This window comes from Anomaloglossus baeobatrachus, chromosome 6, assembly GCF_048569485.1.
Source record: "Anomaloglossus baeobatrachus isolate aAnoBae1 chromosome 6, aAnoBae1.hap1, whole genome shotgun sequence".
In the NCBI taxonomy this organism is placed as follows: domain Eukaryota; kingdom Metazoa; phylum Chordata; class Amphibia; order Anura; family Aromobatidae; genus Anomaloglossus; species Anomaloglossus baeobatrachus.
Genome location: NC_134358.1, coordinates 34,060,096 through 34,085,778, shown reverse-complemented (window position 1 = coordinate 34,085,778; position 25,683 = coordinate 34,060,096). Strand labels below are relative to the sequence as shown.

The 25,683-nt window shown below is 42.8% G+C and overlaps 2 protein-coding genes across 6 annotated transcripts in view; one reads left to right on the top strand and one right to left on the bottom strand.

Annotated features, from left to right (window-relative positions):
- TG (thyroglobulin) overlaps positions 1 to 25,683 on the top strand; it is a 221,975-nt gene that overhangs the window by 153,655 nt on the left and 42,637 nt on the right. The window lies entirely within an intron of this gene.
- The window catches only part of SLA (Src like adaptor), a 43,538-nt gene that overhangs the window by 10,266 nt on the left and 7,589 nt on the right, over positions 1 to 25,683 (bottom strand). For all 5 annotated transcript variants that reach the window (XR_012754650.1, XR_012754651.1, XR_012754652.1 and 2 more), the window contains exons 2-5: positions 8,479 to 8,567; positions 8,266 to 8,365; positions 1,226 to 1,312; positions 186 to 289 (exon numbers count right to left, since the gene is read on the bottom strand). Coding sequence is in view for 1 of the 5 variants with exons in the window: in XM_075352847.1 (XP_075208962.1) it covers positions 186 to 289; positions 1,226 to 1,312; positions 8,266 to 8,365; positions 8,479 to 8,536 (349 nt within the window). In the remaining 4 variants the exon portion in view is untranslated. The remainder of the gene's footprint in view (positions 1 to 185; positions 290 to 1,225; positions 1,313 to 8,265; positions 8,366 to 8,478; positions 8,568 to 25,683) is intronic.

Genomic DNA, 25,683 nt, shown 5'->3' with positions numbered 1-25,683 from the left:
CATCATGAGGACCCAAAGTAGAAGAAGTTCTCAGAGGTGGGGGCCTGTCTGTCAGACATTTTTGGTATATCCTGAGGATATGCCATATTTGTGAGTGGCAGGAATACTCCTTTAATTCTTATAGGGGCAGCGGTGAATGTGACGGATTCTTCTGGCTTCAGCACTGTGCACCTCCAACATTTTACCTTTTTTAGTCTCACTTTGTCTGATCATGAACGATCCATTCTTCGATTCCGGCAGCTGTAGTAGTTGTTCAGACTTTTCTCTCCCAACTCCATCAAAAAGCCACCTGCAAAAGTGAAATGGCCCAACAGCGAATGAGGACAATGAAGAGAGCGCTCTTGTGACTGCTACAGGGCCCGGCCTACAATGTGAGGGGCCCGGCAATAAACTACTCCTGCCTCCCCCTTTACAGCCTGTATTATTTTTAAAGGGTTTTTCCATACTGAATAGAACAATATCCAGTGACTGTGTGTGACTACAGGCTGCAGAATTGTAACAATGTGCAATGTGCACACTGTCAGGATTTTTATGTACTTCCAGCTCAGGTGGGCGGTCTTGGGTCAACCAAGTGCCACTTCTCTCGATATAATAAGATAGAAGAAGTGGATGAGAGTCCTGGTGGTACGTGACTTCAAGTATTGAATTACTGTGTGACCACAAGCATACAAAAGTTAAGCCACTCACAGGGAATCCTGACAGTGTGTGCATTGCAAACAGATTCTTCCATTTCCAAAGGATTCTTTAAAGTATGAATGCCCAGGGAAGAATATATTGGGGCACATGTGGGTCTATAGGCCCCTCTATGGACATTCTAAATGGCACCCAGTAGGTGGCTCCTCCCTGCCCAGTTTGGCTTGATTGACAGGTCCCTCCATATTTGTGAATACATCGGTTGACAGATCCCCTTTAAGCATCGATACATTTGCAGCAGAAATGGTGTCTGTACCCTGAATATTACCAATTTTTATCCCCCTTACAGGTCTCTTGTGCTGTGTGCTCTGAGCCAATCAATTCCCTCCCTCTGGAAGCTCCTCCTCCTTCTGATGCTGCAGCTGCATACCCTTCCTCCCTTCCCACAGCTCTATCTTTTACTGTTGTTTTTGATAAGTGATGATGTTTTTAAGGGGAAACAGGCGGTTCGGAGTTGAGAAATATTTGACTTTCTTTAATATTCTATAGACTTGTATTCTAATTCCAAAAATGATACCGGCTTTGCACTCACCCGTGGTAGACTTTGGCCACACACTTTGATGGTATATAGTTTTCCCGGCCTGATTTAAGAGATACAACTCTCCACCATCCTCCCTCGCTATAATAAAATGGAAATACAAACTTTATTGCACTTGCAGAACGTTAGTATGGAGCTTTAAGGAGAAATTAAATAACTTTGATACAGCTGCTTAAAGGGGTTATCTGGCTTCTTTGACTTTTTTTATTATTACACTATTGGGCTACATTGGGGCAGGTAAGTAGATAGAGAGCACTTACCTGCCCTGCTGTCAGCCCCTCTCCCCCGGCTCAGAGGGGTCATGTGACCGCTCCTGCCGCGATTTTGCTGCTTCCGGTCATTTCATGTCAACATGGGCAGGGCCATGTTGACATGCAAATCTGTAACAGCATGTCGCCTCCCTGCTGGGCGGGTACAGTGTGATGAGCCCCGCCCCCTTCCCTGCACCCTCCCACACATTCCCCCGCACCCCGTACTCTGCCCAAAACCTCCCCCTGCACTGCTGTGGGGTCTGTGACCTGGGGGAGGGGCCTGGCGGCGGCTGCCGTGGTGTCAGCGCCAGCAGCGGGCCCCCTGCTCTGGATCGCACATTCAAATGTACCGGCATCGCAGATCACAGATGCCGGTACATTTGAAAGTGCTGATGAGAAGCAGCGCAACGCTGCTTCTCATCACTGTCCGTGCAGTCTGTGTCTGACAGTTCAGGACAGTGGTGACGTCACTACTGTGCTGATATGGCCAGAGCACAAACAGCGTGCGAACATGCAGGAGCGGCGGGGACCGAGGACGGGTGAGTATGTACTCCCTACATGTGTTCCCGATGGGGATGGGGATGGAGGGGTCGGTGCAGAGCGCCGCGTGCGGTACAGAGCCATATGTGTGTGCGTGTGCGGTGCAGAGCCATATGTGTGCGGTGCCGAGCCATATGTGTGCGTGTGCGGTGCAGAGCCATGTGTGTGCGGTGCAGAGCCCTGTGTGTGTGCGGTGCAGAGCCCGATGTGCGTGTGCGGTGCAGAGCCCAATGTGCGTGTGCGGTGCAGAGCCCGATGTGCGTGTGTGGTGCAGAGTCCTATGTGCGTGTGTGCGGTGCAGAACCATATGTGTGTGTGCGGTGCAGAGCCATATGTGTGTGTGTGTGTGGTGCAGAGCAATATGTGTGCATGTGCGGTGCAGAGCCCGATGTGCGTGTGGTGTGTAGAAACATATGTGCGTGCGCGGTGCAGAGCCAAATGTGTGCGTGTGGTGTGCAGAGCCATATGTGCGTGTGCGGTGCAGAGCCCGATGTGTGTGGTGCAGAGCCCGATGTGGTGTGTGGTGCAGAGCCAAATGTGTGCGTGTGGTGTGCAGAGCCATATGTGCGTGTGCGGTGCAGAGCCCGATGTGGTGTGTGGTGCAGAGCCCGATGTGGTGTGTGGTGCAGAGCCCGATGTGGTGTGGTGTGCAGAGCCCGATGTGGTGTGCGGTGCAGAGCCCGATGTGGTGTGTGGTGCAGAGCCCGATGTGGTGTGTGGTGCAGAGCCCGATGTGGTGTGGTGTGCAGAGCCCGATGTGGTGTGCGGTGCAGAGCCCGATGTGGTGTGTGGTGCAGAGCCCGATGTGGGGCTGTTATTTGCAATGCTGTAGTGATAACAGGTCAGTGCTGAGGCTGAATACTGACAGGGAATGTGGGCAGGGGGCGGGCAGAGGCCGGGCAGGGGGCGAGGCTGGACACTGAGGCCGGGCGGTGCCAGCTCTGACTGGGAGGTTTAGCACAGGAAGTGGTCAGTTTGCTAGAGCTGAATATAAACAAGGAGTTGCAGAGAATAAAGGGTGAATTCAAGAGGAACAAAAGTTAGAAAACAAAAAATAACAATGTAGAGGTGATTTATATGACAATACAGCACAGATTGGCTTACCAAAAAATTTTGAGTTTATGTCGGACAACTCCTTTAACTTTGCAAAACTTTTCATTTGCACAGAACTTCGACAGCTCAGATTGATTCTAATTGGTTACTGTGCGGTCCTAATGACGCTGAGCTGCCACTATACAAGAGCAAGAAGAGTTGTCATAGGCACATAAGTGGTGACTTATTTTCTGGCAGTCGGGTGGTGTTATAGCCGGGATAATTTGTTGAATGTCTTTTTTCGGCCCTGTTTATAGTGTCCTCTTCTTGCACTTAGCACCAGATTTGCATTAACATCTTTTGAGGTTTTTTGTTTTTCTCAGACACAGGAAAGTAATTTTCCATTGCATGATTCTGCTAATTTTATCATGACCCCACCTGTATCTATATAAACCCACCTGCACTACACTGTTCTGTAGCACATTATATATGGCGTATACCATTTTCTGTGTAATTTGCCCCCATTCAGGGCTGCCACAAGGAATTTCAAGACCCCATACTGGCCAAAAATGTTAGAACCCTTGAAGTTGTTCTATAAAACAAAGTATTTTTCTCAAGAAATGAATAATAATAATAATAATAATAATAATACACCATCTCGCTCCATAATATCTTTAGCACACAGCCCCTATGTATAATATCCCCACACACACTGCCCCTCTGTATAATATCCCCCCACAACTTTATATACAAATATATATGCCCCCCTCATGATATATGTCTCTCCATCCTGGGTCCCTCCTGGTATATATATCCTCCTCCAGGTATATATGTCTCCATCCTGTGCTCCTCCTGATATATATGTCCCGTTCCTGCTATATATGTCCCCATTCTGGGCCCCTCCTCGTATACAGTATATGTCCCCTTCCTGGTATATATATATATATATATATATATATATCACTCTCCTGGTATATATGTCCACCTTCTGGTATATATGTCCACATCCTGGTATAGATGTCCATACTCTGGTATATATGTCCCCACCCTGATATATATGTCCACCTACTGGTATATATGTTCCCATCCTGGTATATATGTCCTCATCCTGGTATATATGTCCCCTTTCTGGTATATATGTCCACATCATGGTTTATTTGTCCCCAACCTGGTATATATATCCTGATTATGGTGTGTGTATGTATATATATATATATATATATATATATATATATATATATATATATCCCTCCTGGGCTCATTCTAGTATATATGTTCTCTTTCTGGTATACATGCCCACATCCCGGTTATTGTGTCCCCATTCTGGTATATATGTCCCCATCCTGGTATATACGTCTATATACGTATATATGACCATATCCTGCTTTATTTGTCTCCATCCTGATATATGTCCCGATTCTGGTATATATGTCCTGATCCTGGGCCCCTCCTGGTATACATATCCCCCTTCTGGGCTAATTCTGGTATATATGTCCCTATCCTGGTTTATTTGCCCCTTTTCCTGGTATATATGTCCTTCTCCTGGAATATATGTCATCTTCCTGGTTTACTTGCCCCCTTGATGGTAAATATGTCCTCCTCCTGGTATATATGTTCCCATTCTGGGTCCCTCCTGGCATATATGTCCCCCTCCTGATTACTATAATACTGCTGCAACTAATAGGAAAGTTTTAAAAAAACACTTTCACATTTAAAAAAAGCAGTATAATACACCCCTGGCCAAATCACCACTAACATATTGGAATGATATGTGACCGCTTCTACCAGTGATTAGGTGCAGCAGTCACATATTGTACCACCATGGCGGTAGGACATGTAACCTCTTTGGACCCCCCTTAGTGAACAGACCCACCCCCTACTTTACATCTGCCCACTTATCCCAACCTCCATCATATATGTATGATGTTTTACAAAGCAGACATCACCAGGTTGTGATTGATTGCAGCAGTTAAACCCCTTAGATGCCTGAGAGCAGCACCTGTGGTATCTAAGCGGTTAGATGTAGGGGGAATCCTCAGTCAATCCGGAGCACTGCATGAACCCGATGGGTTATTGGCAGTCAGGAGCCTGTGCGGGGTGAAATGTCACACTGGGGCTCCCAGCTCTCTACATATCCTCTTCTTTCGACATGGCATTGTTGCTACAGAGACTGGCATGAGACCAGGGAGTGTCAGCAAGGACAATGGTAAAGGACAGTGTTACTGCTTTATTATAAGGCAGCATTGAAGCTTTTTCTTATATTTTAGTTAAAGAGTAACCGTCATTTTAATTTTTATTTCATAAACCAATAGTGCACATGAAAATAACCAACTTTGTAATCTATCTTATCATAGAAATCTGCTTCTTTTTCTGCCATAATTGATCAGTCATTAAAATTCTCAATTCTAATGTAAAATCTGTATTCACTGAAGACTTTTCCATTACTGAGATCAGAGATGGCAGTTGGTGCTGATGAAATTCTATGCAGATAGAAGGAGGGGCTAGAGTTTGAGGGAGGAGCTATGGGAGGATGGAGGAGCTAGAGGTGGAGGGAGGAGCTAGATGCAGAGAAAGAGGAGGTGGAGGGAGGAGCTGGAAGCAGAGGGAGGAGCTAGAGCTGAATGTAGGAGTTGGAGGCAGAAGGAGGAGCTGGAGGCAGAGGGAGGAGCTAGGGCTGAATGTAGGAGCTGGAGGCAGAGGGAGGAGCTGGAGGCAGAGGGAGGAGCTAGGGCTGAATGTAGGAGCTGGAGGCAGAGGGAGGAGTTGGAGGCAGATGGAGGAGCTAGAGGTGAATGTAGAAGCTGGAGGCAGAGGGAGGAGCTGGAGGCAGAGGGAGGAGCTAGAGGTGAATGTAGGAGCTGGAGGCAGAGGGAGGAGCTAGAGAAGGATGGAGAAACTATAGGTAGAGGGAGGGGCTATATGCAGAGGGAGGAGCTATAGGCAGATGGAGGATCTAGAGGTGGAGGGTGGAGCTAGAAACAGAGGGAGGAGCTACAGGCGGATGGCGGGGCTAGAGGCAGATGGAAGAGCCAGAGGCGGAGGGAGGAGCTAGAGGCAGTTGGAGGAGCTAGACGCGGAGGGAGGAGCAAGAGATGGATGAAGGAGCTAGAGGCATAGGGAGAATATAGAGGCTGAAGGAGAATATAGAAGCTGGGGGAGGAGCTACAGGCAGAGGGAGGAGCAAGAGATGGATGAAGAAGCTAGAGGCAGATGGAGGAGCTAGAGGCATAGGGCGAATATAGAACCATAAGGAGAATATAGAGGTGGAGGGAGGAGCTAGAGGCAGAGGGAGGAACAAGAGAGATTGAGGAGCTAGAGGCAGATGGAGGACCTAGAGGTGGAGGGAGGAGCTAGAGGCAGAGGGAGGAGCTAGAGGCAGATGGAGGAGCTAGAGGCATAGGGCGAATATAGAAGCATAAGGAGAATATAGAGGCTGAGGGAGGAGCTAGAGGCAGAGAAAGAGGAGGTGGAGGGAGGAGCTGGAGGCAGAGGGAGGAGCTAGGGCTGAATGTAGGAGCTGGAGGCAGAGGGAGGAGCTGGAGGCAGAGGGAGGAGCTAGGGCTGAATGTAGGAGCTGGAGGCAGAGGGAGGAGTTGGAGGCAGATGGAGGAGCTAGAGGTGAATGTAGAAGCTGGAGGCAGAGGGAGGAGCTGGAGGCAGAGGGAGGAGCTAGAGGTGAATGTAGGAGCTGGAGGCAGAGGGAGGAGCTAGAGAAGGATGGAGAAACTATAGGTAGAGGGAGGGGCTATATGCAGAGGGAGGAGCTATAGGCAGATGGAGGATCTAAAGGTGGAGGGTGGAGCTAGAAACAGAGGGAGGAGCTACAGGCGGATGGCGGGGCTAGAGGCAGATGGAAGAGCCAGAGGCGGAGGGAGGAGCTAGAGGCAGTTGGAGGAGCTAGACGCGGAGGGAGGAGCAAGAGATGGATGAAGGAGCTAGAGGCATAGGGAGAATATAGAGGCTGAAGGAGAATATAGAAGCTGGGGGAGGAGCTACAGGCAGAGGGAGGAGCAAGAGATGGATGAAGAAGCTAGAGGCAGATGGAGGAGCTAGAGGCATAGGGCGAATATAGAACCATAAGGAGAATATAGAGGTGGAGGGAGGAGCTAGAGGCAGAGGGAGGAACAAGAGAGATTGAGGAGCTAGAGGCAGATGGAGGACCTAGAGGTGGAGGGAGGAGCTAGAGGCAGAGGGAGGAGCAAGAGGCAGATGGAGGAGCTAGAGGCATAGGGCGAGTATAGAAGCATAAGGAGAATATAGAGGCTGAGGGAGGAGTTAGAGGCAGATGGAGGAGCTAGAGGCATAGGGCGAATATAGAAGCATAAGGAGAATATAGAGGCTGAGGGAGGAGCTAGAGGTGGAGGGAGCAGCTAGAGGTAGAGGGAGGAACAAGAGAGATTGAGGAGCTAGAGGCAGATGGAGGAGCTAGAGGCAGATGGAGGAGCTAGAGGCGGAGGGAGGAGCTAGAGGCGGAGGGAGGAGCTAGAGGTGTAGGGAGGCGCTAGAGGCAGAGGGAGGAGCTAGAGGCAGATGAAGGCGCTAGAGGCTGAGGGAGGAGCTAGATTAAGAGGGAGGAGCTACAGGCAGAGCTCTGTTCCCTCTTCTATCTTCATAGAATCTCATCAGTACCAACCGCCATCTCCTAACTCAGTAATGGGAAAATCTTCATCAAACACAGATTTTGCCTCAGAATTGAGAATGTTGATAATGACTGATCAATTCTGGCAGAGAAAGAAGCAAATTTGTCTGATAAGATATATTAGAAAGTTGCTTCTTCTCATGTGTACTATTCATTTATTAAATAAAAACGATGATGGTTACATTTTACGTGACTGGACAGCCCCTTTAAAAGGTCGTATTTAACATTTAAAGTCCAAACGGTAGTCGGTAACCAGTGGGGGTCTGATCTCCGTGACCCCAGCCAATCCCAGGAATAGGAACTGACACGTTAGGATGGAGCGGGGCCGAGCGATGTATTCTGCCAACCTCGTCTGTCCCAAAATGACTGAATGGTGCGGTGGTACGCAGACATTTCGTGAGCATTTCCGAATTGTGGGCATGTGGATTAAATGTTGGTAATATACCTTGAGCATTACTATTGTATTACACCGCCCCGGTCACCAGTGACCCCCCTATTCCACTCATATAGCCACCAACACTATAAAGACCGTTACGTCTAAGAATAAAAAGGTTCATATAGTGATAACTTACTCGGAAATGACCCGCAGTTTCTCTCCAAAGTAGAATATCGGCTCGCTGATGTCCGGAGGGGGATAGTCGTAAATAACGGCCAAAAAATCACTTTCTGTACCTGATGGCGGAAAAAGTAATGAGATATGGACCATCTAAAGCAAGCGCGGAATGGTGCCGAGGAACGGCGGGCGATCGGCGGTGACATCCACGTAATACCACGCCGGCACTGACCTGTGTGAGAGGCAGAGATTTTGTCTGGCGGAGCGGAGGTTCTCATCACATTCCCCATTTCTGGATTTTTGCAGTTATTGATGTTGGTCCTAGGACAACAATACAAGAACTAGATGAGATAACCGGAGATAATGTCTTATATTTATTCCTATTGCTTCTCTCTCCGATCTGTGCAATATAGGAGGTCGCACCACTGGCACTAATCCTGGTTCAGTGCCCTCCTCACAATGCAGAGTGCCCTGTGCGGTTCATTCTGCAGCACTGATAGAGTACCCATGCCATACAGTGCCACACAATGCTGCCACACAGTGCTACCATACAATACTACCATACGGTACCATACAATGCTGCCATAGAGTGCCCCTGCAACACATTGGCATACAAGGGCACACAATGACATACAGTGCCATACAATACCCCTGCCATATAATGCCATACAATACCCCTGCTATACAATGCCATACAATATCACTGCCATACAATACCCCTGCTATACAATGCCATACAATACCCCTTCTATACAATGCCATACAATACCCCTGCTATACAATACCCCTGCTATACAATGCCATACAATACCCCTTCTATACAATGCCATACAATATCCCTGCTATACAATGCCATACAATACCCCTGCTATACAATGCCATATAATACCCCTGCTATACAATGCCATACAATACCCCTGCCATACAATGCCATAAAATACCCCTGCTATACAATGCCATACAATACCCCTGCCATACAATGCCATACAATAACCCTGCTATACAATACCCCTGCTATACAATGCCATACAATACCCCTGCTATACAATGCCATACAATACCCCTGCTATACAATGCCATACAATACCCCTGCTATACAATGCCATACAATACCCCTGCCATATAACGCCATACAATACCCCTGCTATACAATGCCAAACAATACCCCTGCCATACAATGTCATACAATACCCCTGCTATACAATGCCATACAATGCCCCTGCCATACCATGCCATACAATACCCCTGCTATACAATGCCATACAATACCCCTACCATACAATGTCATACAATACCTTTGCTATACAATACCCCTGCTATACAATGCCATACAATACCCCTGCCCTATAACGCCATACAATACCCCTGCTATACAATGCCATACAATACCCCTGCTATACAATGCCATACAATGCCATACAATATCCCTACCATGCAGTGCCGTACAATGGTATACAATACCATAAAATATCCATTCCATACAATACCTTACAATGGTGCCATACAGTGCCATACAATGCAGCCATAGAATACCATACGATACCCCTGCCATGTAATGCCTTACATTGCCATATAATACCCCTGCCATACAATACCATGCCATATAATGCCATGCAATACCATACAATATCCATGCCATACAGTGTCATACAGTGCAGCCATACAATGCCCAACACAATGGCATACAATGCCCCTGTCATATAGTACCATACAATACTATACAATATCCATTCTATACAATGCATTACAATGCTGCCATGCAATGTCATATAATACCCCTGCCATACAATATCCATGCTATACAGTGCCATACAGTACCATACAGTATCCTTACCATACAGTGTGCTGCCATACAATGCCATACAATAATCATGCCATACAATGCCATGCAGTGCCATATAATGCTGTCATACAATGCCATAAAATACCCCTGCCATACAATGTCACAGAGCTCAACACCGCTATACTCCATAACAATATTCTTTACAATTCCACACCATGCCAATTAAATACCACCATATAGTACTGACATAATACCGACATACATTGCTCAAAAATAATAGCTTCGTACTTAAATCATCTCATAACAGTGTTATACATTGCCTATGGGGAGGTTGCTGGGGTTTAATCAGGAAACCCAGGGTTGGACCAGGCATTGCGGCACAATTTTGGAGCATTTTATGACCACACCCCTGTACTGCTTTTAAGTTAAAGGGGTGTTTCAATTTCATAAATTGTTGGCAAATATGTCAGAAAAGACCTAATGGACCCCCCCACTCCATGGAAAAGTATCCTCCAGAACTCTTCAAAAACTGCCAAAAAAAAAATCCCCAAAAAAGGAGACTTTCCAGAAGCGGCTTCTACTTGGGCGTCTTCCTGGCATCTTCGTGCCCTTCCAGTAGACTTGTATCTTCTGGAATGGAACATCTTCCTGGCAGAAGACGCCTGGTCATAATCCTAAATCCTAATGACAACCAAAAACATCCAAATGACCCTGATGACAAGTTCACACACCCCAGTTCTTAATACCATGTATTGCCTCCTCTAACATCAATGACAGCTTGAAGTCTTTTGTGGTGGTTGTGGATGAGGCTCTTTATTTTGTCAGATGGTAAAGCTGCCCATTCTTCTTGGCAAAAAGCCTCCAGTTCCTGTAAATTCCTGGGCTTTCTTGCATGAGCTGCGTGCTTGAGTTCTCCCCAGAGTGGCTCAATGATATTGATCTCAGGAGACTGGGATGCCACTCCAGAACCTTCACTTTGTCCTGCTGTAGCCACTGATAGGTCGACTTGGCCTTGTGTTTTGGATCGTTGTCATGTTGGAACGTCCAAGTACATCCCATGTGCAGCTTCCAGGCTGATGAGTGCAAATGTCCCTCCAATATTTGCTGATAACGTGCTGCATTCATCTTTCCTTCAACTTTGACCAAGTTTCCTGTGCCTTTGTAGCTCACACATCCCCACATCATCAGCGATCCACCTCCATGCTTTACAGTAGGAATGGTGTTCCTTTCATCATAGGTCTTGTTGACACCTCTCCAAATGTAATGTTTATGGTTGTGGCCAAAAAGTTCGATTTTGGTCTCATCACTCCAAATTACCTTGTTTCAGAAATTTGGAGGCTTGTCTCTGTGCTTTTTGGTGTAGTGTAGGCGAGATACTTTGTGGCATTTGTGCAGTAATTATTTCTTCTGGTGAGTCTACCATGCAGACCATTTTTCTTCACGTGCCTCCTTATTGTGGATGTTAAAACAGCCACACCACTAGTTTTCAGTGAGTCCTGTACTTCAGCTGATGTTACTTGTGGGTTTTTCTTTGCATCCTGAACAATTTTCCTGGCAGTTGTGGCTGAAACTTTTGTTGGTCTAGCTGATCATGGTTTGGTTTTTACAGAGCCCCTGATTTTCCATTTGTTAATCACAGTTTGAACACTGCTGTCTGGCATTATCAATTTCTTGGATATCTTTTTGTATCCCTTTCCTGTTGTATACAGTTCAACTATCTTTTCCCATAGATCTGTTGACAATTCTTTTGCTTTCCCCATGACTCACAATCCAAAAACGTCAATGGCTGGATGAAAGATACAGGAGTCTGTCTGGATCCCAGAAAATCACTCAGCTTTTATGCACACACTGATTACAAGCAAACAGGTCACAGGTGAGAACGTTACCTTTATTAGCCATTAACACCCATTTGTGTCAACTTCTGTGCATGTTATCAGGCCAAAATCACCAGGGTGTGTGAACTTTTGATCAGGGCCATTTGGATGTTTTTGGTTGTCAATATGATTAAAAAGAGAAAACACAGTAGATGACAATAAATGGCTTCACCCAACCACTAACCATGAGTGGAAAAAAAAGGTTTTGTGTTATCATTCATATTCTCTGAAAAAAGACCAAGAAAGATAAAAATCTGCCGGGGTGTGTAAACCTTTGAGCACAACTGTATGTATGAGAACTGATATTTTTGCATTAATAGAGAAGTTGGTCTTTACTGTAGCCATTTTTAGAACTTTCCAGTCAGCATTATCCACTAAACGAAGCCTCCAGATTTGCAGAAATGTACAGATAAGCTGAGGGTCCTGGAGCTGATTGCGGGGTCCTGAGGACCCTTTCCAGGAGCTGATGGTTTCCCCGTGAAATCAGTGAGGCGTCGCAGCCTCATACCTCATACACTCGACATTCGGGCTTACGACGAGGCGTCTCATTAATGTTCAGAAGTAGAGAACGGGAAACTGAGGGATTAGAATATCGAGAAGTGAGAGAAGCGCTGGTCTTACCGGGGGAAGGAAGGGGTGGTATATATTCCGCTAATATCGAACGCCTGATATATGACCATGAATACGGCACAAATGTAGAGCAGAGACTTTTATGTACATCCCTCAATGTCCTGTTGTCTTGTGTACCCAGGTTATACCAGCTGTACATATATAATTATATCCAGGAGATGCCCAGGTTATACCGGCTGTACATATATAATTATATACAGGAGATACCCAGGTTATACCAGCTGTACATATATATTATATACAGGAGATGCCCAGGTTATACCAGCTGTACATATATAATTATATACAGGAGATGCCCAGGTTATACCGGCTGTACATATATAATTATATACAGGAGATGTCCAGGTTATACCAGCTGTACATATATAATTATATACAGGAGATGCCCAGGTTATACCAGCTGTACATATATATTATATACAGGAGATGCCCAGGTTATACCAGCTGTACATATATAATTATATACAGGAGATATCCAGGTTATACCAGCTGTACATATATAATTATATACAGGAGATGCCCAGGTTATACCAGCTGTACATATATAATTATATACAGGAGATGCCCAGGTTATACCGGCTGTACATATATAATTATATACAGGAGATGTCCAGGTTATTCCAGCTGTACATATATAATTATATACAGGAGATGCCCAGGTTATACCAGCTGTACATATATATTATATACAGGAGATGCCCAGGTTATACCAGCTGTACATATATAATTATATACAGGAGATGCCCAGGTTATACCAGCTGTACATATATAATTATATACAGGAGATATCCAGGTTATACCAGCTGTACATATATAATTATATACAGGAGATGCCCAGGTTATACCGGCTGTACATATATAATTATATACAGGAGATACCCAGGTTATACCAGCTGTACATATATATTATATACAGGAGATGCCCAGGTTATACCAGCTGTACATATATAATTATATACAGGAGATGCCCAGGTTATACCGGCTGTACATATATAATTATATACAGGAGATGTCCAGGTTATACCAGCTGTACATATATAATTATATACAGGAGATGCCCAGGTTATACCAGCTGTACATATATATTATATACAGGAGATGCCCAGGTTATACCAGCTGTACATATATAATTATATACAGGAGATATCCAGGTTATACCAGCTGTACATATATAATTATATACAGGAGATGCCCAGGTTATACCAGCTGTACATATATAATTATATACAGGAGATGCCCAGGTTATACCGGCTGTACATATATAATTATATACAGGAGATGTCCAGGTTATTCCAGCTGTACATATATAATTATATACAGGAGATGCCCAGGTTATACCAGCTGTACATATATATTATATACAGGAGATGCCCAGGTTATACCAGCTGTACATATATAATTATATACAGGAGATGCCCAGGTTATACCAGCTGTACATATATAATTATATACAGGAGATATCCAGGTTATACCAGCTGTACATATATAATTATATACAGGAGATGCCCAGGTTATACCGGCTGTACATATATAATTATATACAGGCGATACCCAGGTTATACCAGCTGTACATATATAATTATATACAGGAGATGCCCAGGTTATACCAGCTGTACATATATAATTATATACAGGAGATGCCCAGGTTATACCAGCTGTACATATATAATTATATACAGAGGATGCCCAGGGTTTACCAGCTGTACATATAACATTATATACAGGAGATGCCCAGGTTATACCAGCTGTACATATATAATTATATACAGGAGATGCCCAGGTTATACCGGCTGTACATATATAATTATATACAGGAGATGCCAGGTTATACCTGCTGTACATATATAATTATATACAGGAGATGCCCAGGTTATACCGGCTGTACATATATAATTATATACAGGAGATACCCAGGTTATACCAGCTGTACATATATAATTATATACAGGAGATGCCAGGTTATACCAGCTGTACATATATAATTATATACAGGAGATGCACAGGTTATACCGGCTGTACATATATAATTATATACAGGAGATGCACAGGTTATACCGGCTGTACATATATAATTATATACAGGAGATGCACAGGTTATACCGGCTGTACATATATAATTATATACAGGAGATGCCCAGGTTATACCGGCTGTACATATATAATTATATGCAGGAGATGCCCAGGTTATACCGGCTGTACATATATAATTATATACAGGAGATGCCCAGGTTATACCAGCTGTACATATATAATTATATACAGGAGATATCCAGGTTATACCAGCTGTACATATATAATTATATACAGGAGATGCCCAGGTTATACCAGCTGTACATATATATTATATACAGGAGATGCCCAGGTTATACCAGCTGTACATATATAATTATATACAGGAGATGCCCAGGTTATACCAGCTGTACATATATAATTATATACAGGAGATATCCAGGTTATACCAGCTGTACATATATAATTATATACAGGAGATGCCCAGGTTATACCAGCTGTACATATATAATTATATACAGGAGATGCCCAGGTTATACCGGCTGTACATATATAATTATATACAGGAGATGTCCAGGTTATACCAGCTGTACATATATAATTATATACAGGAGATGCCCAGGTTATACCAGCTGTACATATATATTATATACAGGAGATGCCCAGGTTATACCAGCTGTACATATATAATTATATACAGGAGATGCCCAGGTTATACCAGCTGTACATATATAATTATATACAGGAGATGCCCAGGTTATACCGGCTGTACATATATAATTATATACAGGAGATACCCAGGTTATACCAGCTGTACATATATAATTATATACAGGAGATGCCCAGGTTATACCAGCTGTACATATATAATTATATACAGGAGATGCCCAGGTTATACCAGCTGTACATATATAATTATATACAGGAGATGCCCAGGTTATACCAGCTGTACATATATAATTATATACAGAGGATGCCCAGGGTTTACCAGCTGTACATATATCATTATATACAGGAGATGCCCAGGTTATACCAGCTGTACATATATAATTATATACAGGAGATGCCCAGGTTATACCGGCTGTACATATATAATTATATACAGGAGATGCCCAGGTTATACCAGCTGTACATATATAATTATATACAGGAGATGCCCAGGTTATACCAGCTGTACATATATAATTATATACAGGAGATGCCCAGGTTATACCAGCTGTACATATATAATTATATACAGGAGATGCCCAGGTTATACCAGCTGTACATATATAATTATATACAGGAGATACCCAGGTTATACCAGCTGTACATATATAATGATATACAGGAGATGCCCAGGTTATACCAGCTGTACATATATAATTATATACAGGAGATGCCAGGTTATACCTGCTGTACATATATAATTATATACAGGAGATGCCCAGGTTATACCGGCTGTACATATATAATTATATACAGGAGATACCCAGGTTATACCAGCTGTACATATATAATTATATACAGGAGATGCACAGGTTATACCGGCTGTACATATATAATTATATACAGGAGATGCACAGGTTATACCGGCTGTACATATATAATTATATACAGGAGATGCCCAGGTTATACCGGCTGTACATATATAATTATATGCAGGAGATGCCCAGGTTATACCGGCTGTACATATATAATTATATGCAGGAGATGCCCAGGTTATACCAGCTGTACATATATAATTATATACAGGAGATGCCAGGTTATACCAGCTGTACATATATAATTATATACAGGAGATGCACAGGTTATACCGGCTGTACATATATAATTATATACAGGAGATGCACAGGTTATACCGGCTGTACATATATAATTATATACAGGAGATGCACAGGTTATACCGGCTGTACATATATAATTATATACAGGAGATGCCCAGGTTATACCGGCTGTACATATATAATTATATGCAGGAGATGCCCAGGTTATACCGGCTGTACATATATAATTATATGCAGGAGATGCCCAGGTTATACCAGCTGTACATATATAATTATATACAGGAGATGCCCAGGTTATACCGGCTGTACATATATAATTGTATACAGGAGATACCCAGGTTATACCAGCTGTACATATATAATTATATACAGGAGATACCCAGGTTATACCAGCTGTACATATATAATTATATACAGGAGATGCCCAGGTTATACCAGCTGTACATATATAATTATATACAGGAGATGCACAGGTTATATCAGCTATACATATATAATTATATACAGGAGATACCCAGGTTATACCAGCTATACATATATAATTATATACAGGAGATACCCAGGTTATACCAGCTGTACATATATAATTATATACAGTAGATGCCCAGGTTATACCGGCTGTACATATATAATTATATACAGGAGATGCACAGGTTATATCAGCTGTACATATATAATTATATACAGGAGATGCCCAGGTTATACCAGCTGTACATATATAATTATATACAGGAGATGCCCAGGTTATACCGGCTGTACATATATAATTATATACAGGAGATGCCCAGGTTATACCAGCTGTACTTATATAATTATATACAGGAGATACCCAGGTTATACCAGCTGTACATATATAATTATATACAGGAGAGGCCCAGGTTATACCGGCTGTACATATATAATTATATACAGGAGATGACCAGGTTATACCGGCTGTACATATATAATTATATACAGGAGATGCCCAGGTTATACCAGCTGTACATATATAATTATATACAGGAGATACCCAGGTTATACCGGCTGTACATATATAATTATATACAGGAGATGCCCAGGTTATACCAGCTGTACATATATAATTATATACAGGAGATGCCCAGGTTATACCAGCTGTAGATATATAATTATATACAGGAGATGCCCAGGTTATACCAGCTGTACATATATAATTATATACAGGAGATGCCCAGGTTATACCGGCTGTACATGTATAATTATATACAGGAGATGTCCAGGTTATACCAGCTGTACATATATAATTATATACAGGAGATGCCCAGGTTATACCAGCTGTACATATATAATTATATACAGGAGATGCCCAGGTTATACCAGCTGTACATATATAATTATATACAGGAGATGCCCAGGTTATACCAGCTGTACATATATAATTATATACAGGAGATGCCCAGGTTATACCAGCTGTAGATATATAATTATATACAGGAGATGCCCAGGTTATACCAGCTGTACATATATAATTATATACAGGAGATGCCCAGGTTATACCAGCTGTACATATATAATTATATACAGGAGATGCCCAGGTTATACCAGCTGTACATATACATTATTCACAAAGTGTTCAGGATATTTGGCTAACCTGTCCAGGTGACCTTCTCTAATCCTTTGGATTCTCATGTCCAATTGTTCAATGTCTCAGGACTTTTTGCACAGCTTGCTGTTCTCTAATAAGGAGCTTAATGGCAAAATTCACAACTAGTGTTTGATCCATAAATTTTGGAGTTCAGTTAGAATTGGTATTTAATCAGTTCCCCTCATTATACTGTTCACATTTTGACATCATGAGACCAAGACGATACCTATTAACTGAACAGCAGTACCACGACATTGCGATGTTTCAAGCAGGATGTTCTCAGACAGAAGAGGCCACTGAGCTTAGATAGTCACAGTGTGTCACCAGCAGGTTGTACAGAGACACAGAGAGACTGGAAGAGTCACAGAAAGGCAGAGAAGTGGACGTCCTTTGGCCACATTCCACACTGATGACCGCTTCATTGTGAACAATACAATTCAGAACCGGATGATGAATGTCACACAACTCCAGGCACATTTACAGAAGGTTCACGTCAGACCATTCTAAACCTTTTACATCAGTGTGGTCTGCTTGCTAGATGACCTGCAAGGTACCTGTCCGCATCACCAGGCACAAGTATCATCTACTCTGGAAGAGGGACCAGTGGCCTCAGTGCTGGTCACTGATTAAAGTCGATTCACGCTGAGCAGAAGTGATGGCTTCCAATGATGTTGGAGACATCAAGGAGAGCGCTATGAACCAGCCACTGCTGTCACCAGACGAGCCTTTGGTGGTGGTGGTGTTAGTGTGGGCCAGTGTATTGTCAGTACAGAACGGCACTACATTGTGTGAATGGTACAGTGACAGCCCCTACTACTGGAATAACATTAATCCAGTCATTGTGCCTCTGCTTGACCAACACAGATCTAATGTCTTCATGGATGACAATGCTCCAACTCATCGAGGTCACATCATTAGGGAACGGCTACTGGAGACTGGAGGACCTCAGATGGAGCGGCTGCACTTTTTCCAGACCTGAATCCCATACACAACCTATGGGATCAGCTGAGTCGCCATGTAGAGGCCATAACTTTGTACCCCAGAACAACAATGCTCCAAATCATCGAGGTAACATCATTAGGGAATGGCTCCTGGAGACTGGGGGGCCTCAGATGGAGCGGCTGCACTTTTTCCAGACCTGAATCCCATACACAACCTATGGGATCAGCTGAGTCGACATGTAGAGGCCAGAACTCTGTACCCCAGAACCTCAATGACCTGAGAGAGGGCCTTCAAGAAGAGTGGGATGCCATGCCTCAGGAGACAATAACTCCACTGGTGACCAGCAGGAGGTGTCGGCAGCTATAATTGATGTTCAAGGCCACATGACAAGTTATCGAGACACTGACATATTTTGAGGGGTGGAGGGGTATACCCACCACTGGTGTAGGCTTTTGTTTCAATAAATAGTTTGACATGAGGTAATCTCCATTGCTTCTTCTACTTAATGCCACATGATAAAATATCACTGCAGAAGGAACTTTTTGGGTTTTCCATAAATTTCACCCAAAAGCCAAATATCCCGAACTTTTTGTGTGTAGAGTATATTATATACAAGCGATGCCTAGGTTATACCAGTTATATGTTGTAGTTTTAGTCCTCAGCTTGGACATCTTATCATGATGCGGTTTATTTCTTGGTGTTGGGACATCGTGATAAAGATAAGGAAACAGTTCTTTTTTTTTTTAAGACGTTTTCTGATAAAATAGAGAAGTTGGCCAAGAGGTAGACATTTCCGTTGACAGAGAGCAGAAGGACATCACAAGTCTGTGGAAACACAAATCTGCACAAAATGTTCTGGACTCTTCTCCAGAACATTCTCTACTTTGACGCCTCTTATGGCTCTTCGTGACGTGGCCAGATATGGGGGCTGCAGTAAAGGAAGGGTCAGACAAGCAACATGTGAACAAGCATTGTTGACCTTAGGGAGATCAACATATCCACTGCGGAGACACCATCACGTGTTTCTCAACGCAGTGATTCTAGAGCAACGCCCCCTGGGAAGTATGCAAATAAGAAAGCCGCGGAAACACCATCACGTGTTTCTCAACGCTGCCAGGAAACTAGCCAGGTCTTTCACCGGAAAGGAACAACCACGGGAAGGGCAGTCTCCAGTCAAGGAGACCACCTATGCCAAACATGGTATCCATCCACAGACAGCCGCTTCGGGGTATTTGCCCCTCATCAGTGTGGAGTATGAATCTGGCTAGTGTGGGCAATGCCTAGTAAAAGACTACTTAAGCAAGCATTGTTGACCTTAGGGAGATCAACATATCCACCGCGGAGACACCATCACGTGTTTCTCAACGCAGTGATTCTAGAGCAACGCCCCCTGGGAAGTATGCAAATAAGAAAGCCGCAGAGACACCATCACGTGTTTCTCAACGCTGCCAGGAAACTAGCCAGGTCTTTCACCGGGAAGGAACAACCACGGGAAGGGCAGTCTCCAGTCAAGGAGACCACCTATACCAAACCTTGGTATCCATCCACAGACAGCCGTTTCGGGGTATTTGCCCCTCATCAGTGTGGAGTAGGAATCTGGCTAGTGGGGGCAATGGAACGGCTGTCTGTGGCTAGTAAACTGGATAGTTTCCTGGCAGCGTTGAGAAACACGTGATGGTGTCTCCGCGGCTTTCTTATAAGCAACATGTGAAGACCCAGCAGTCAGGACGTCCATATTTCGCGGCCACCTTCTCGTTGGGCTCCATTCACATATCGATTTCCGTTTTTTTCATTCATGTTGTTCTCACGTGTCCATGCATTTCTGGGGGGCTGTCAGCAGTCATCTTAGGGTCCCTTTAAATTAGGTATCAAACTAGTAGCTATAAGGACACAAGGACAGAGCCTGCTGAGACCATAGGGACTCTGGGGTACTTGGGAATTCAGTAACTGGCCTGATTGGGAGGAAGCGCGACCCTCATATATCACGGCACACAGTGTATGGAAACTATGAGGTCTCTCGATTTCCAGCGCAGCAGGAGTTATTTTGTATTTTTTCTAGCAAGATCTAAAATTAGAAAAAAGAGAAGATCCGGTTCACTGGAGCTTACGATCTAATGATAGTAATGTCTTAGTATAGAAAAAACGTCTACTTTTCTGAGTAAATTTACTCGAGGGTGAAATGTATCATTGTTTGGGGGACACATTAAATTAATGATATGAGGCACAAAAGTAACTCTCTAAATGTGACAATGTATCATCTACTGACTGCCGCGGGTACACGGATAGTATGTGTGCTGTGTGAGTGTAGTGTGTACAGTAAGTGTCAGACTGCGGGTTTATTGAGAACTGCCAGATAAAAAAAACGCAATACAATTGAGTATATAAAGGGATTATATATACTGTATGTGTGCAGTGTGGGGCTCTATATGTGGTATATAAGTGTATTATATATACTGTATGTGTGCAGTATGGGTGCTGTATATGTGGAATATAAACAGATTATATATACTGTATGTGTGCAGTGTGGGTGCTCTATATGTAGTATATAATTGATTATATATACTGTATGTGTGCAGTATGGGTGCTGTATATGTGGAATATAAACAGATTATATATACTGAATGTGTGCAGTGTGGGTGCTGTATATGTGGTATATATGTGGATTATATATACTGTATGCGTGCAGTGTGGGTGCTGTATATGTGGTATATATATGTGGATTATATATACTGTATGTGTGCAGTGTGGGGCTCTATATGTGGTATATAAGTGTATTATATATACTGTAATTGTGCAATGTGGGTGCTCTATATGTGGTATGTAAGTGGATTATATATACTGTATGTGTGCAGTGTGGGTGCTCTATATGTAGTATATAAGTGATTATATATACTGTATGTGTGCAGTATGGGTGCTGTATATGTGGAATATAAACAGATTATATATACTGAATGTGTGCAGTGTGGGTGCTGTGTTTGTGGTATATATGTGGATCATATATACTGTATGTGTGCAGTGTGGGTGCTCTATATGTAGTATATAAGTGATTATATATACTATATGTGTGCAGTATGGGTGCTGTGTATGTGGAATATAAACAGATTATATATACTGTATGTGTGCAGTGTGGGTGCTGTATATGTGGTATATATGTGGATTATATATACTGTATGTGTGCAGTGTGGGTGCTGTATATGTGGTATATATATATGTGAATTATATATACTGTATGTGTGCAGTGTGGGGCTCTATATGTGGTATATAAGTGTATTATAAATACTGTAATTGTGCAATGTGGGTGCTCTATATGTGGTATGTAAGTGGATTATATATACTGTATGTGTGCAGTGTGGGTGCTCTATATGTAGTATATAAGTGATTATATATACTGTATGTGTGCAGTATGGGTGCTGTATATGTGGAATATAAACAGATTATATATACTGTATGTGTGCAGTGTGGGTGCTGTATATGTGGTATATATGTGGATTATATATACTGTATGTGTGCAGTGTGGGTGCTGTATATGTGGTATATATATGTGGATTATATATACTGTATGTGTGCAGTGTGCGGCTCTATATGTGGTATATAAGTGTATTATATATACTGTAATTGTGCAATGTGGGTGCTCTATATGTGGTATGTAAGTGGATTATATATACTGTATGTGTGCAGTGTGGGTGCTCTATATGTAGTATATAAGTGATTATATATACTGTATGTGTGCAGTATGGGTGCTGTATATGTGGAATATAAACAGATTATATATACTGTATGTGTGCAGTGTGGGTGCTGTATATGTGGTATATATGTGGATTATATATCCTGTATGTGTGCAGTGTGGGTGCTCTATATGTAGTATATAAGTGGATTCTAAGTGTGGGTGCTGTATTTGTGGTATAAAAAAGGATTATATACATGTGGTCAAAATTGTTGGTACCCCTTGGTTAATGAAAGAAAAACCCACAATGGTCATAGAAATAACTTGAATTTGAGAAAAGTAATAATAAATAAAAACATCTTTGAAAATGAACAAATGACAGTCAGACATTGCTGCTTTTCTGCTTCCACAGAATTTTCTAAAAAATAAAACTCATGAAATCTGCCTGGATAGAAATGATGGCGAGCTCTTTTCCTTCTCTGACCACACTGTTTCTTTGCAGCTCTTGGTTTGTTGTCCAGAATCCCCTGATGATTAAGTCAATTAAGAAACGCGTTGGGAGGTCATACAATGTTTAAGGTCAGATTGTTGCTATTTGGGGAGTATTGTGAGGCTGTTTTTGCCCCCTCCCCTATTGGAACAGTATTTATCTTTCTGCCACAGTGGTTATTAACCAGTGAATCTGGTGATTTTACACTGTAGGGTATGCGACTGTTTATATTGGCATACACATAGTGTGGCAATTACTCTTTTCTTGCCACCTTGTCTATCCTTATGTATGGTAGGGGAATCCCTTACTGTCAAATTGTCCGTGTTGTGATAGTAAGAGCTATACACTATACTTGCTCTCTTATTGATTCTAGGTTGGTTTTACAACCTTACGTGTTGTGTGGTAACTTTTTTAACAAATTATTATTAAAAGTTATATTTTAATTGTAACCACATTATTATTTACACCATTGCTTGGCTGTTTGTTCATGATCTGGTAGAGCATTGACACTTCTTTATTCATTCTTCCTCCTCTTCCTCCTCCTCTTCCTTCTTTTCCTCTTCCTCCTCCTCCTCCTCCTCCTCCTTTTCCTCTTCCTCCTCCTCCTCCTCTTACTCCTCCTCAGTAACTTAATATTTTGTTGCACAACCTTTTGAGGCAATCACTGCAATCAAACGATTCCTGTAACTGTCAAAGAGACTTCTGCGCCTCTCGACAGGTTTTTTGGCCGCTCCTCAAGAGAAAACTGCTCCAGTTGTCTAGTGTGTGAAGGTCGCCTTTTCCAGATGCCATGTTTCAGCTCTTTCTAAAGATGCTTAATAGGATTTAGGTCAGGGCTCTTAGAAGGCCACTTCAGAATAGTCCAATGTTGTCCTCTTAGTCATTCTTGGGTGATTTTAGCTGTGTGTTTTGGGTCATTATCCTGTTGCAAGACCAATGACCTGCGACTGAGACCAAGCTTTCTGACACCGTGCAGCACATTTCTCTCTAGAATCCCTTGATAGTCTTAAGATTTCATTGTACCTTGCACAGATTCAAGACACCCTGTGCCAGATGCAGCAAAGCAGCACCAGAACATAAGAGCCTCCACCATGTTTCACAGTAGGGACAGTTTTCTTTTCTTGATATGCTTCACTTTTCCGTCTGTGAACATAGAGCTGATGTGCCTTGCCAAAAAGTTCATTTGTGTCTCATCTGTCCATAGCACATTCTCCCAGAAGCTTTGTGGCTTGTCAACATGTAGTTGGCAAATTCCAGTCTGGCTTTTTTTTTTAATAATGGTGTCCTCTCCCATGAAGTCCACTTTGGCTCACACAATGACGGATGGTGCGATCTGACTCTGATGTTCCTTGAGCTTGAAGTTCACCTTTAATCTCTTTACATGTTTTTCTGGGCTCTTTTGTTACCATTCGTATTATCCGTCTCTTTGATTTGTCATCAATTTTCCTCCTGTGGCCACGTCCAGGGAGGTTGGCTACAGTCCCATGGATCTTAAATGTCTGAATAATATGTGCAACTGTAGTCACAGAAACATCAAGCTGCCTAGAGATGGTCTTATAACCTTTACCTTTTAACATGCTTGTCTATAATTTTCTTTCTAATCTCCTGAGACAACTCTTTCCTTCGCTTCCTCTGGTCCATGTTGAGTGTGGTGCACACCATGTCACCAAACAGCACAGTGACTATCTATAGCCCTATATACAAGCCCACTGACTGATTACAAGATTGTAGACACCTGTGATGCTAATTAGTGGACACACCTTGATGTAACATGTCCCTTTTGTCACATTATGTTCAGGGGCGCCATCATTTCTGTATAAACATATTTCATGAGTTTAATTTTTTAGAAAATTCTGTGGAAGCAGAAAAGCAGCAATGTCTGACTTTTATTTGTTCATTTTCATAGATTTTTTATTTATCAATACTTTTGTCAGATTCAAGTTATTTCTGTGACCATTGTGGGTTCCTCTTTCATTAAATGAGGGGGACCAACAATTCTGACCACGCATGTATATACTGTATGTGTGCACTTTCACTTCATTGGAGCTGAGCTGTAATATCGGTCATCACCTGTTGACCTGGGTGGCGCTGTTCCCAGCAGGAGTCATTCTGTTTTTTCTAAGCCATTTAAAAATACATCAGTCATTGTAGTTTACCCAGATATTAAATTTTGGAGGTCTTTATCTTTCGCAGCCTGACACATATCACCAGCCATCATTCCAGACCTTACCTTTTCACTGTCTACTGACATTAACTTTCACGTCAAAAATTTTTTTGCAATAATTCATCTTAAAGGTCATTTCTAAGTCACAATTAAAGTGACTTCATATTAGGCCTCGTACAGAAAAGCACAAAAACTTTTGCCTCTGTCCATTGAAATGAAAAGGTCTGAGCTGCAATACCACACACAACCTGTGAACACGGGTGGCGCTGTTTTCTCAAGAAATCAGCCAGGGTTTGTTACTCTATAAAACCCCTTGAAGTCAATCTATCTGATTGGATTCGTATTGTAGTTTTTTGATCCTCTGATTGTGTTCAGACGTATGTGCATGTAATATCCTGATGTTCTTCTGAAGAAATAGGTGAGAACCTTTTCTCTGAGAACCAAGTCAAAAAAAAAAAAAAAGAAAAACCAAACACCTCATTTCTGCTATTTTAAGAGAAGTCAGTTTAAA